The following is a 14,515-nucleotide window of genomic DNA, read 5'->3' as shown; positions in this document are numbered from 1 at the left end:
ATCCATTTTTTGGTAAGTGTAAAACACCAGTAAGGCCAAATACCCTGCTTGTTATGACCTTAGGCAAGTTAAATGAGCCACTTGACCCTGCCTCAGTTTCTTAATCTGACAACAGGTGACACAGCCTGTGTACTTCACAGGCGTTTTTGATAATCAAATGTGAAAGTGCTCTAAAAAGGAACGAGCGCTTACATTAAAAATAAGATGGCAGTGACAGAACACAGCAGCTGTTGTTTGTTCATCTATGTCTATGTGATACACTAATAAAGTTTAGCTCTACAATTTAATGCATTGCTTATTTCTTACAGGATGGGTTCAGGGTGGCCAATTACACTGTGCCTCGGTAACCCCATAGAAAATATAGAGTAAAAAGCCTCACTAGTTAGGAATAATTAGGGTGAACAACCTATATTTAAAAAAAGAATTCGGGTACAGAGAAGTTTATCCTAGAAACAATTGTGCATAGTCCTTTTGAAGTCAGTGAGAGCTTTATGGAAACTCGGTTCTCAGGGAAACTAGAGTTAATACAGCTAATGACCCTACCTGCTAATGACACCAGAGCATTTTCACAACTGGGTGTCTCTAAAAAGAATCTGTTCACCTAATACGCACTTTCTAGGAAGCATTTTAATGAGTCTTGGGATGAGCGGCTGAATAACAACAGCCAAAACACATTTACACATCATTTTTTTCACATAGCTGCTAGCTTCAATGTATAAAGGAACATAACCTAAAAACCCGACAAACTCCAGATTCTACCGTCAGCTGCCAGGTGTTTTTCCTTTCAGTGGAACGCGGCTGGGTCTCTGTGGTGGGTTGTGATGGAAGAGTTCTTGAGCAGGCTACCATAGTGCTGGGAGGGTTCTGTTTCTTGATCCAGGGACCAGTGATACTGATGTGTTCAATTTGTGAAAATACATCAAAATATACATTTATAATTTGTGAACTAGTCTTTAGTTCTAAAGACTAAAATAAAAAATTTATCCAAGAAAACCCCAAAAACAAAAGGCTTGGATTAGATGATATGCCTGTGGCCTGAAAATGAAGGACAGACAACTGGCCCAACGGGAACCTGGGGATAATCATGGTGTGAGAGAGGAGTGAGAAAGGTAAGGGCAGAGCAGACACTGCAGCGTCATGGAGGCCGAGGAGGACCAGAGGGGGACAAATTTAAGCCCTGACCTAAGTACCTGGATTCTCCAAGTGTTGGAAGATCCCATACTTACTTGTCAATACTGGATTTTGTGTCAGCAATCTTATTTAGGCTGGATATCTTGAATCCATAGGCATTGCCTCTTTGGCCTTTATTCATGTAATTTCCAAATGCCAAAACCACTTCCAACAACTGCTTCAGGGCACCACTCCTAAACACTTCTTCCGAGCCAGAACGAATTGCTTCAAATCGAACATACAAAAACACAACTATTACAACCAAGACTTTTCAGTGGTAAGTCCACACATCCGATAGCATCCATTGAAGGTGCAAGATTGGACTGAATGACCAGGAGCACTTTCAAAACACCTGAACTAGAAGCAGGAGGACGGGGAGAGACAGCTAATGTTGTTCAGGAGACCTACTGGCAGCCACACAATCCCATCCTTTCAGCCTGTTTCTTGGCTGATTCATCAACTGAATGTACTTAGGAGTACACAGAACAGCAAGTACATTTTGCACATTCCTTTGCAAATACTTTCTTGTCTGGTATGAGTCAGATCGACAGGATTACTGATCAATTCCATTGATAGAAAAACTGGTCAGATGTGTTACAGGTGACAGCTGCAGGCATCATCAGGGATCAGGGTTCAAGCAGGATCCCAATTCCAGAATGCATTCTGGGGCTGTATTGCCTTGACCTCATTTCAAACACTTATCAATGTAACAGCCTCAAATCCTCCCTTAGAAAAATCAAGTAAGTCCCTGTCGCAAGAAAGCTAAGTACAGGTTTAATGCCAGTAGCAGTCAAATAAACTCCTCCCCAACACCCATGTGGTCAAAAGCACAATCCTGTGGGGGAACCCAGAAGGTGTGCTGTGACAACCAGAACCCAGGCCAGGCCAGGCCAGGCCAGTGATCCAAGTGCCCACTTTAAGTAATTATCCATTAGAATTCCAAAAGACTTCGAGTAAAAAAAAAAGAAAAAAAAATCACCAAAGGAATTCCATTTACTATATGCACTTGGATTGCACTTGTAATATGGGCACTTAAGACAAACATCATTTCCAATCTAGGTGTCTTGACTTTACCTTCTACTTTAGGTTTAACTTCTGCCACACGCTCTGCAAACTTCTTTTTGAAGTACAGTGACTGTAATCTTTGCTGATAATGATTAATTCTGTAAGAGCAAACATAAGCTAATGAGCATTGAACATAAATCTATGTTCACTCAGTGAATATAGAGGTGGAAGTACCTCAGAGTGCTCCCCAACCCCGAAACACACACACACACACGCACACGCGTGCATGTGTGCGTGCATGTGTGCGCACACACTTTCTCTCCTGGACAGTAGCACAGGGCACAGGCCATCTTCGCCTGGAGGGCCCGTTTTCCTCAGACCTACAGAGAATATTTGGGCAATTGCAGGAGGGTCCTTAGCTACAATCAGATTAGGCAACTGCTAAAAGAAAGTGAGAGCTGGGTGCTGTTGATTAAAGCCTTCTTCTCTTCCTGAGTCCCAGCAGCTCTTGTGAACAGGGAAGGGATAAAAAAAGAATGTAAATGAAAGGACTGCCCATTCTGCTGCAAATAAAGGGCTCTTCCCTACACTCCACTCCGGGCTTTTTAACTTTCTCACAAAGTTTGCCTTTGGCAAAACTGTATAGGAAAACTATCTCCAACATTCTCTCCTCATGTCCCCAAACCTTCCTCCTCCTTCCACAGTTAGCTCCCTCCAGGCTGGCAAGCTCTGCCTTCCAAGATAGCTGCCAGAGATAACAAACTGGCCTCTCTGGTAACTACCATGATTAGCTGCTCTGCGTTGCTGAGGGGATGAGGGTGGGTGTTCTTGCCCTGGCCTTCTGGAATCATTGCCTAACATGCTCTCTGATGAAAAATTTACTCCAGTAAAACCAGGGATCAGCCACTCCTCCAAAACTGTACCATATAATCAGATAGGACTGGGTTTGCAGCCCAGGTTCTCCTGTTATTAGGTGACCTTGAACAGGTACCTTAACTTTTCCATTAGATGGAAGAGAATAGTTCCCTACCTCACACCCTTTTGGCAGGGCTGACAGCAGGATTAAGTGAGAGGATGCATGCAAAGATCTGGACAATTACTAAGTGGCAGCTACTGCAGGTGGCCATCTGGTTTGTCTACATAAAGGTTGCTGGGCACACCTGTCAAAATTTCAAAACCATCCTTTGTCTTATTGTAGTAGGGAAGATGAGATAGAACCACAATAAAAATAAGTCTGGGGAAGGCAGAAAAGAGTGAGAGGCATATTTCACCTTGGCTACATCTGTTAGCCTTTGGGACTTGAGAGGTACTCTGCCCTGAGGTTGACTGAGAGTTTCAGGACCACTGGTCTTTCTCTAATGAAAAATCAAGTCGCTGGGCCTGGGATGGCAAAGAGACTCAGCTCACATGCCAGACTCAATTAAGGAGGAGTGGCTGTCTCAGGGACTTATGGAGAAGGGCTGAGAAAGTTTGCCAAGTTATGTGGGAAGAATGCCATGATCGATTAGTGCTGTCTGCATGGGTCATGATTTGACATCCAGACTGTGGCTGTTCAGTTACGTGGCCTCCAGGTTGCCACTGCAGCCTGTTCATTTTTTTTTTTTTCCTGTTTTATGACAACCTCGGGATGCTGAGGTCCTAGGAGGAGTGAGATACAATTCCAAGAAATCAAAGTAGTGAGAAGAATGATACTGACTGGAACCAGGAAAAGTTGTGACTTGATTAGGTCAAAGCATTTGGGCCAAAAGGCTCAGAAATACAGATAATTGTGAAGAAATCCTCACCCTGTCTTACCCGGTTAAAAAAACAAATTCCACACAACTCAGACTTGAGAAGATTTTTGAGTTCAAAAAGGCTGCAAGTTAAACCAGGTTAATTGACCCAAACATTTTGACATGACTCAAAAGTCTAATTTCCTTAGAAAGGAAAGAGGCATCTTTAGTTTTTAAGCGTTTGTAAACTTACCGGCTCATCTCAAAAAGGAATCTATCCGCTTTGGCCATCCGATCCAGCTCATGTTTATGTTCCTCCAACAGGTCGATGTCACCTTTTTCAGGAACAAATTTCAAGAGCTAAAAAGTACACACACATATTAAAATCGAGGCTTATAATGCATATTTCTGCAATAGTTTTTCACTCTTTAATTTGTTCCAAGATGAAATCTTAACTTCTGTTTAAGTGATAAGCTCTACTCTTAGGTGATTGTTAAGACACAATAGAAATGATTAAATCTGTCCATTTTCACTTCAAAGTAGTTACCTTGGTATAAGATTTATTCCTGGCATCTTTCTGTTCTATGCTGCCTCTCAAATCAGAATTGTGGCCGTTCCTTACCAGGACTCACTTTGCATAGATCATTAGAGAGACCTTGGAGGTTCAATCCTCTCATTAGGAGATACTACAATTTAGGCCCAGAGAGATTAACAACTCACCCAGGGTTATAAAGCCAGTGTTTGTCATCATCAGAAATAGAACCTATGTCTCTTGACTCCAAGCACTCTGCTTTTTTTTCTATTACATCATGCTGGAATGAGTTATTCTATGTGTATTTTCCACTCGGTTTGCTTTTTTCTCTGGCTTATCTAATTCCATTTCTTTTTTTTTTTGCTCCATGTAGAGTTTGAAGAGAGGAATGCAATGGGATTTGAAGTTTTTAATGCCACATTTTATTTTGAAGGAAGAAATGAACATGGAATGTGGAAAAAGTAGCAACAATATTTAAAGTTGAAAAAATACTTTTGCGTCTTGATTTCCTGTAAAGGTACAAATATGTGTATGTATATGTACAGGCTTATATGCTATTTTCTAGATCAAATGCTCATGGACATTTAAAAAAAATTATACTGGCCCTCTGGACCCCAAGATCCTCCCTATAACTTGATGCTGGCATTGCACGGTCCATTTAGCAGATTTTCAAATGTTTGTTGGACTTAACTAAGGGATCTCAGCAAAGGCAGTTGGTCTGGGTGCCACCAGAGTGAAAAAGAACTGGAACTACAGGGAAGGAAGTGAATGGTGTGAGGCTGAAAATAAATTCCAGGCAGAGTACATATTATGTGCCGGGGTCTGAAAAGGGCAGCACAGCACCGATGCAGGTGGAAGAGCGGCTGTCATGGCAGTGGGAGACGGAAGCGCTGGTCAAGGTCAAGGTCAAGGCAAAGGCTTATTATAAATTCAGTCTTTATTTTGAGGGCACTGGGATATAACCTAGAATTATAAATAGAGGGATGAATTTGCATTCTAAAAAGATTACTGTGCCTGCAAAATGAAGAAAGAATTAGAAGAGATCGAAAGTATTAGGGGGTTGCAATTAGATGGTGGATGCAGTAATCTAGTTGAGAAATCATAGTGGCCTAGATTGGGTAGTAGAGAGATTCTAGAGCTATTTAGAGGGTTTGAATAGAACTAGCCTGGCTCATTGATGGATGAATTATGGTAGATGAGGGTCTACCAAAAGGACGAGGCCCTGACTTTTGGCTTAGGCGACAATGTACGTGGAGTATAACAAGGAACCTGGGAAGAGAAAGTTGGTGGACGGTGGGTGGGAAGAAGGTGAGTTCAGTGTTTTGAAATACTGGTAAGAGAACCAAGTAGTGATATCGAGTAGGCATGTAGATAAATGGGCCTGAAATCCTAATAGGATCTTTTTGGAAGACAAAGCATTGGTGTTAGTTATAACATGCATGGATGTGCCTGGGGCAACCTGGAGCCACCAAGAGAAAAAAGAAAAGCAGGGCTCAAGAGAAGCCAGCATTTAAGGGATGAGGACAAGAAGAAGAGGAACCTTCAAAGGAGGGGTCTGTGTGGAATCACAAGGCCAGAGGAAGAAGACATTTCATCAGGGAGCAAGTGGCCATTAGTGTCACATACCACCGAGAAATCAAGGAAGATGAAGACTATGACGTGCCCCCTGACTCTGGCAACAAGGAATTTGTGTGTCCTCAGTGAGAACAGCTTTAGGGAGGTGAAGAAGACAGACTGCAGTGAGGTGAAGAAGAATGAACAGGAGGCAAGTGGGGACTAGTTTCCAAGAACTTTAGCTGTGTCAAGGAAAAAAAAAGAGAGAGAGGATAGCAGTTAGATGGGGGTGTGAGGTTTTAAGAGATATGTGTGTGAAAAGCTGAGACTTAAGTTACATGCGAAGAGGGAGAGGTGAAAGATCTGGAGGAGAGGAGAGAGATCTGGCTGGGTCTCTGAACATAAGGAAGGGATGGGCCAGGAACGGCTCTTTCTAAAAGGGGTGGAAGAAGTGGATGCCAGGGAGTTCACGGGTCTGGTGTCCTGGTGGCTTCTAGTCATCTATATTCCCATGTTCAAATAGTGACACTGGACAGGACAAGGATCTTCTTTTTCCTTCTCAGTACAAAGAGGGAAGGCAGTAGGCAAGGGGGAAGGGAAGAGGAAGAGAGAGGAGGCTTGTTTTTTTTTCTTCCTTAGTTTGGATTTTTACCTATCGGACAAGGAAATTCAGTTCTAGCCTCAGGTATTGCTCCCAACTAGTTGTGCCGAGCCCACAGGCCCCTGTTCAGGATAACACGATCACTAAGCTCTCTTTCATTATGTGTAAGAGCGCAGCAAGAGGCACAGGCCAACGGCTTAGTCCTTCTCAAAGCAGAGTCGAGTAACACCCTGTGCGTGAAGAGGAAAGAATAGACACCTGGGAATAGGAGAAAGATATACATCGCAAGAAAGAATGTATTGATCTCAACTGAGTTCTGAGCCCAGCAGCTAAAAAGTAGCAGGAAAGCGGGAATGAATGTGGCTCGAATGCAAACCGCAGACAGGAGTAAGGAGAGGCTGGCTTCTGCAGTGCTTGTCTGGGAAGAGTCTATGAAGGAAAAGGCAACGAGAGGAGCAGTAGACTTTGGAGGAAAAGATGAGCATGAGAGATGAGCAGAGCATGAGACACACAGAATTATCAGGCGAGACCAGGTCAAGAGTATCCTTGTTGGCCAGATTCTGCTTCAGTAGACTGATTTTCTTACTTTATTTATTTGAAGTACATTCTATTTGCACAGCAAGCCCTTTTGGCAGGATTTTGAAATCCTTTCCCTCAAGGAAGAATTTTACTGGATGCAATTTCACAGTAAACAGATCTTGTGGAATTTTAAACATATGACCTTGTCAATAGGGGCTGAAGGCCTAAGGACTAAAGCAGCTTTCTGCACACCTCTTCACTATGGATGAGCAACTTCGGATGCAGACAGCTGCAGTAAAGGGTCACCTGGGGGCCAGGGAGGGACAGAGGGTAGCTGGGCTGCACAGTCTCAGGGCAGACTCTGCTTTGACCGGTATACAGCAAGCGGGAAGACTGTGTGGAGAAGCTGTGAAATGCTCTAAGAAATGAACTTTAGGTTTAGGAATTACTTTTAAACTATTCATACACAGAGCATCCTAAGAAACTTATACATACAGTCGTCAACTGTTTTTATAACTAAATCAAACCTTCAAAGGATAGCATGAAAAGCTTTTCCACTGCTAGATGTGAGGATTTTCACCTAGGACAACTACAGCTGCAGTGGCTTCAGGGAGGGCAGGACTGTCTGGGTGTGGTGACATCGCACACATCACTCCTCCCTGCTTTGTGTTTGAGGCCTTTTAGGAAACCAGTGAGAACCATGGAAAATGTACACGCATACAAACAGGCGTGCCTGCCACCTGGAGCAGCCTCGCTACCCAGGATTTAGCAATGCAAAATATCCTCTTCCTCTGCTCTTAGGAGCTGAGCATGCCTACAGATGTGACCGCAAGTTCAGCTTGGAATCATGATTACTTGTGTCCACGGTCGACCATAAATGGACCTGGCTCTCACAAACGTGGACCACTTGACCAAAATCACTCAAAATATGATTCTGTCCCAAAGATAATGAGAAAAGCAGACAGAACAATCTTAGAACATTCCAAGACTATTTTCACAAAGCAAAGGACAATTTAGGCCCAGATCAAGAGACAGGTGATAATCCCTAGAATATCTGCTAGTTAACAACACTGCCATTTGGGGGATGACTGAACAAAACTGCTGAACAACACACAACATAGTTGGAGTGTCTACACAGAGCATGTTATAGAAATACTGCATGAAGAGAGAGAGGCTAGGATATCACATTCGACTTGTCGCCTGACATAGATGATACAAATTATCTCCAAATATCACAGACAAGAATGTGCTGACTGCGTGTAAATCCATCTCATACTTGCTAGCCCCAGCATTTTGAATGTACTGCCATTTATGACACAAGATGAGGAAATCATCTACCGGCAACAACCGGATTTTCTCAATCTCTCACTCCCTGCTGAAAGTCAGTTGTCACTTGTGCTCTAAGATATGTCTGGCAGCTCACCTGTTCCAACATGTCCTTGGGCAGATCTTCCTGCTCGTCCATTGTTAGAATTGCCCGTTTGATTTCATCATTGGATAATTTCAACCTAGAGAACAAATATTTTATTTTGTTGTTAACAATACTGGCTTGGGCATTAAAATTTAATGTACAACCATTCATTCTGCTATTCTAGCTGCTGATTTTCAATTACTGTTTTGCTCAAAATCTCCCAATAAAAGCTTATTTCCTGACAATACTGCACCTAAAAGTAGGATTTTGAAACAGCTTTAACATTCTTTCAGGGCTTTGTAATGCTCTGCTGACACAGAGAACAAAGCTGTTATGTTCTTTCGTTTAGTTTCCTTAAGCAAGAGATTGGAAGATGAGAAATGGGACAACACCCATTCTAATACATCCATGAATTGCAGGTGACAGAGGAGAACTAAATCCTTAATTTTTTTATATATCAGAAGTGTTTAAAGTTTGGTGACATATTAAAAACGGATTTTAAGAAGGTTAGAACCTATGTTAAAAAAATCAAGCACTAGTTAATACACAAACCAAAATGTATAAGCACTTCATAGTTAAAGAGTTCTCACATATGTTATTTTATCTGAACTTCGAAATAACTGTGATGGTCATTTTTTTAAATAGAGGAAGAAACTGAGGCTCAGAATGGCTAAGTGATTTGCTCAAGGTTAAACATGTAGAAAGTGGCAGTATCTAACACAAACCCAAGATTCTTGAGTGCTAATCACAAATTCTTTATATAAATATTGCTTCTATAATTAATATCTCATAGGGAAGGATTTAAGCAAAAACACAAATCTGTTTCCTATCTACCATAAATTTATATGATCTACTAATTTAATTAAGGATTTTTGTCTTGATCATGTCAGGAAGGAAATTAAAACATACCTGTAAAAATGTATTTTTAGTATATACAACAAATAGTCTTAATTAGGGCAAAAAAGGTTTAATCAGATTATCGGCTGTAACAATAGAGTCATTCTTTTGTTCTATTTGTAAGCATTAGACCCAGACTTTAAAAATCTTACTTCCTTACAAGCTATACTTATGTGGCATATTAACATTATTTGATCTCTTCTTCAAGTCTGTGATCTTCAAGAAGAATAACATTTAGGATTGGAGAAAGAGATATAAACACACAAATACAGAACAAGACCTATAGTTCTCACACGTAATGTTTGAGAGAACATTGGGCATCAGACAGGCTGGGCCCCAGTCCTGACTCTGACACTTCTGGTCAGTGTGACCCCAGAAAAAATTTTTCTTAAGCCTCGGTTTCCTCATCTCTGAAATAGGGATAATAATAAATTAAAAAAAAAACAAAACAGAATTTTGTGTGTGTGTGTGTGTGTGTGTGTGTGTAAAGTAAAATAATGCATATAAAGTGTTTAGCATAGTGCCTGGCCATGGAAAGGGCTCAATAAACTGTATGATTACTCTACAAGGAAGACTTTTCTACACCAGAAAAAAAACAAAAAAGCAGTAGTATTCATGTAACCTTAATATTCTCGTGCAGTTATTTGATCATTAAAGAGCACTTACTAGGGTTATGATGAACACTTCTCAAAGCACTCTCATACCTATTATTTCACCAGTTCCCTCTCTGCATACAACACCTATTAGGACTGGGAGTATTAAAAAAGAATTAGAAGATGTGGTGTTTGTTTTAAAGGTGATTACAGTGTTTGGGAGAATTGAATGATAAGCTGAAACACTCAAGACGTACTGGCATGTACAGCACACAGGGCTGGCTGAGGACAGGGGCGGGCATGAAGGTCACAGAAGGAGCAAAGAATGCTGGAGGGGGACTTGGACAAGACACAGCCCACTCTGGACACCTCTGGCTTGTCCTTTTCTCTGAATTTTGACATGACCTTGTTAAAACCATCCATCCTGCCATTTACGTGGCATATTGTTTCGTGTGCTAATAAGTAGGACAGGAAAGGAACAAATTTGGGAATCCTATTGTATTAATATCATTCTCTTTTGTTTTATGTTTTCACAGCCAGATAGAGCATCTAGGCAATAGGCCCAATTGTCCATGTTCTAAAATAAGGACCATTTTATCGCCCTGTCCGAGATGCAGTGCCATCATCACTCCTGCACTGTGGACAGTAACCCTGGACCCGGACAGACTTCTCCAGATTATTGTAGTCATTGTGGCAACAATCACTGTCTCAGGAATATGTTCACCAAACATCAGATGGAAAAGCTCAAACATAAATGGAACGATTTGGCCAAGCTGGCACGAGTGAAACGCATGACGGGGAAACTGTATTCTAGCACCAAGGTCTCCACTGTCCAGGCCCTCGGCCCTAGATTCTAGGACACTGAAGGCTCTCGCGTCAGTTAAAGGCAAACACCACAGCGCAGCCATGCGAGGCAAACGAGGAGAAACATTAGGGAAGGTTGAAACTGCCGCTAATGAAAACCAACTGACTGTGGAAATATCTATAGTCATCATGAGAAAAGCTCCACTTATAAGAAAAAAATAAATTAGGTCTGTGTCCTTTTCACACTGAGTTGAAGAAACTACTTTATGGTGCAGTTCTGCTGAGTCCTTCTGTTTTGCATTTAAAAGAAAAGGAGTTGAAAATCAGAGCGAGAACAATACTTCAAGTATCAGATTTGCATTTCATTAGCTCCCCATATGGAGTGCAGAACTTCTTGCTTTGAAACTGTATATATTTATGCTCCTCAAAGCCCCCCAGAGGCTGTCTGGACTAAACACTAGCTCTAATTCATAACAATTTTGGTTTCTCTTAGTGTGACTCACAAAGAGACTTGAGACTTTAATGGACAGTACTTAAGAAAATCTACCTGTTAACATACTGCCTTGCACGTGGCCTGTTAGAGCAGACAATGAAACTACCTTTGGGGAAAGAGGAGACTGGTCCGCTTGCCCAGCGGGATGGATGGTTCCATAGGTTGCTGAGTTCTTAGTATCATCTGTCACCCACAGAATGAGCTGCTAATCTCTGTAACTTAATGACCCTACCAGTTCTAACCTTTTAATTGCTTTTAAAGCTTGGCAGTGTCTGGTGTACTGGAGGGTGGCACCTTTTGAGACGTCCACTTCAACTTTCTTTACAAGGCAGGAAGCAAACTGGCCATTTAAAAACAGTATTTAACTCTACCTTGTTCTACAAAAGTATTTCAAAAATTTGCCAAGAGAATTGGAGTAATTACAGTAAGTTAGGGATGGATGGCTAGATCGGTCTTAGCTCTGCTTCAGTGGATTTAAGCCAAATCCTCCTAGTTTAAAGTAGCTTTTTGTGGTTTACTGTACCCTGGCTGCCATGTTAAGTGAGCATCTGGAAAAAAAGAATAGCAGAACACTTCATAAAAGTATATTTTAAGTGGGTTCATTTTGTAATATTAACCCGCTTCCAAGTTTCTTTTTGTATTTTTTTTTTTTCTTTTTAAGGGAGAGGTTTGTGTTTCAGGGAATAAAGCAGAGTGAATTTTAAATTGCCACATGTCACCTTTAGACATGCAGTAGAGATGTTGTTCAATCCACCTAGGGCCTTGCCACTCTGCTCAAGTATGAAAGGCAGGGTCCCTGGAGGCCTGGAGCTTCTAATTCACCTTCAGCCACTCTCTTTCTGGAAGCTGCAAGTGAACCTGCCACTCATGCTGTGAGCACCCAAAAAGGGCCTGCACCTCCTCCCCTGCGTGGCCCCTGAGACAAGAAGGGCTTTCTTTCTAGTTGTCTGCTCAGCTCCAGGTGAGGCTATGGCAGGTGCCTCTGACCAAAGGGTCCACTAACTTTTGCAGTATGTGGGTAAGAAAGAGCTTTTCAGTAACCAAACATGACAGACATATGTGCTTATCAAATGCCCCCCATGGAATATGCCACAAGCTTTCCCTGTCGTGGAATTTGGTGTAATGACTGCCTTGCTGGGAATTAAGTTCCTGGTCAGCAAGATAAGAAACAGAGAGAGTTGCCGCCCTTTAGGAACGAAAAAAAGCAGAAAAGAAGAAGATAGTAAGTATAGAAAGGTAAAAAATCTTGACATTAACTTGGAAATATTTCTATTTTGGTCCCCACACACAAAATCAGTCTCCAAGTCCTATTGAAGATTTCTTTGTCTCTCAACTCTGTCTCTCATCAAGTCTCACCTGGACAACAGAAAAAGCCCCCTACCTGATGGCTGCCTTTGCTTCCAGTTCTTGACTCCTTCAAACCTATGGTGAACCCTTGAGAGAATAAACTTGGAACCTTGGAAACACACAGTGCTCTCCAGAACAAACTGCACCAATTTCTGATCTCATGGGCACATAAGCAGGCATTCTGTCAGGTGTAATTCTCATAAACCTACTGCAAGGCTACCACTTTCATTATCTCCATTTTATAGATGAGAAGAGGATGGCTCAATCCTGGGGTGACTCATGCCCTTATAAAGGTACTGGGCATGGATCACAGGCTCTCCTTCCTGATCTCATTCGAACCAAGTGATAACCGATAGCTGCAATTACAAGGCTCTCTTTATTAGCTATGCTTAGACCCCTCCGGTGACTTTCCTCCTGCCACACATCTCCTTGGAACTGCCTCTGTCCCCCTTGCCCATGGAACTGTAATTGCACTTTCCTGGTCAACTCTGAGGTGTCACTCTCACTTGGCTGAGCTCCCATCTCCTTCCAGTGAGGCCAGTCTAAGCCCTGAATTATTGTTCACAAGTCATCTCACCTTTCTTCTCCAATCAGCCATGAGTTTCCAAAGGCAGCAGTGCTATCTTAAGTCTGGGTACATCCTGTGGCACCCAGCATACTGCCAGGCAAATAAATGCTCCAAAGTGGAACTCTTTAATAAAAAAGTATCAAACACACTCTCGAAGATCTCTTCCCTCCTTTAAGTCCCTAGCTCCTTTAGTGGGCAATAATGTATTACCAACGAAAATAGGAAAATGAAAGCAAGGTAAACTTCTGACTGGTTAAAAAAACTATATAAAAAACTAATTTAAATTAAACATCCTTAATTTCTTTAACTTTTACCGCAGTACATGTAACAAGCCCTGTGCTTTCTTTAATGAGAGAGAACTATTGATCACTGAGCAGAAAAGCATGTGCTAATGAATCCTCTGTGGGAGAGAACGTTTTAGAACATGATCAGTTAATGCCCAATTACCAGAAGTCAGTTGAGACTCAAAATTACTTTGCTATGCACATACCCTTTTAAACTATACACATTGTAACAACACTTATTCATTAAAGTGGATTTTAATAGATAATCTAACAGATAGTAGGCAAATCCTTAAAACTGTCTTCTAGAGAGAGTTTAGATACATTCAAGTTCTAAGCCACTTTAGGCTCTGACACTTCTGAGGTAACAAGGGACTCACATACCATGAATATGAACTGATTCCTTCAATTAAGGCATAGGGAATTTGCCAGAAAGAGATGTAACTTTATCTACAGATGTAACTGGTGTACTTACCCTGTTTGGCACCTAGTACTGAGAATAATCTGTCCCTGAGGAACTGGGTCATGGTTTTTACTCCTATAAGCATTTAAATTCTATAGAAATTCAGAGTGAGAGTGCCTTTTGTCAAGTTTAAAGTGTTCTTCTAGAGTGCAAAAGCACAAAATATAGGGAGAAATTCTGGGATTAAAAAAAAAACTTTCTCCAAATTTTCATTTAATTTCACTATTAAAAATGTTATTTGTGAAAAGAAATGGTAACAAAACAGATTGTATACACTATAGAAGAAAAATTAGACCTACTTTCAACAGTGTCTTCCTGAGCATGTGTTCAGGGAGCAAACCAGCCATTTACATAGCTTCCATTCTTCCAGAGGTAGAAATGAAATGCTAACAGGATGGTTCATGTTACCTTACTAGTATTAAAATTCAGGGATCTCACTAAACCTCAATTTCTTTTCACCAAAAGAAACACTTACTCCCTAAAGTAATATATCTGGCTAACAATCAAGCTCCGAGGCTGAAAACCAAGCAGCAGTTCTTTGTGTTAAAAGAAACTCACTATAAGA

At 41.4% G+C, this 14,515-nt stretch overlaps 1 protein-coding gene across 3 annotated transcripts in view; it reads right to left on the bottom strand.

Moving 5' to 3' along the window:
* The window catches only part of DAAM1 (dishevelled associated activator of morphogenesis 1), a 150,662-nt gene that overhangs the window by 16,847 nt on the left and 119,300 nt on the right, over positions 1-14,515 (bottom strand). For all 3 annotated transcript variants that reach the window (XM_036218349.1, XM_036218351.1, XM_036218350.1), the window contains 4 exons: positions 8,517-8,601; positions 4,141-4,247; positions 2,245-2,333; positions 1,227-1,395 (listed from right to left, as the gene is read on the bottom strand). In XM_036218349.1, the coding sequence (XP_036074242.1) occupies positions 1,227-1,395; positions 2,245-2,333; positions 4,141-4,247; positions 8,517-8,601 (450 nt within the window). The remainder of the gene's footprint in view (positions 1-1,226; positions 1,396-2,244; positions 2,334-4,140; positions 4,248-8,516; positions 8,602-14,515) is intronic.

Source organism: Rousettus aegyptiacus, unplaced genomic scaffold (assembly GCF_014176215.1).
Source record: "Rousettus aegyptiacus isolate mRouAeg1 unplaced genomic scaffold, mRouAeg1.p scaffold_m13_p_3, whole genome shotgun sequence".
NCBI lineage: Eukaryota > Metazoa > Chordata > Mammalia > Chiroptera > Pteropodidae > Rousettus > Rousettus aegyptiacus.
This window is presented reverse-complemented; position numbering and strand designations above follow the sequence as displayed.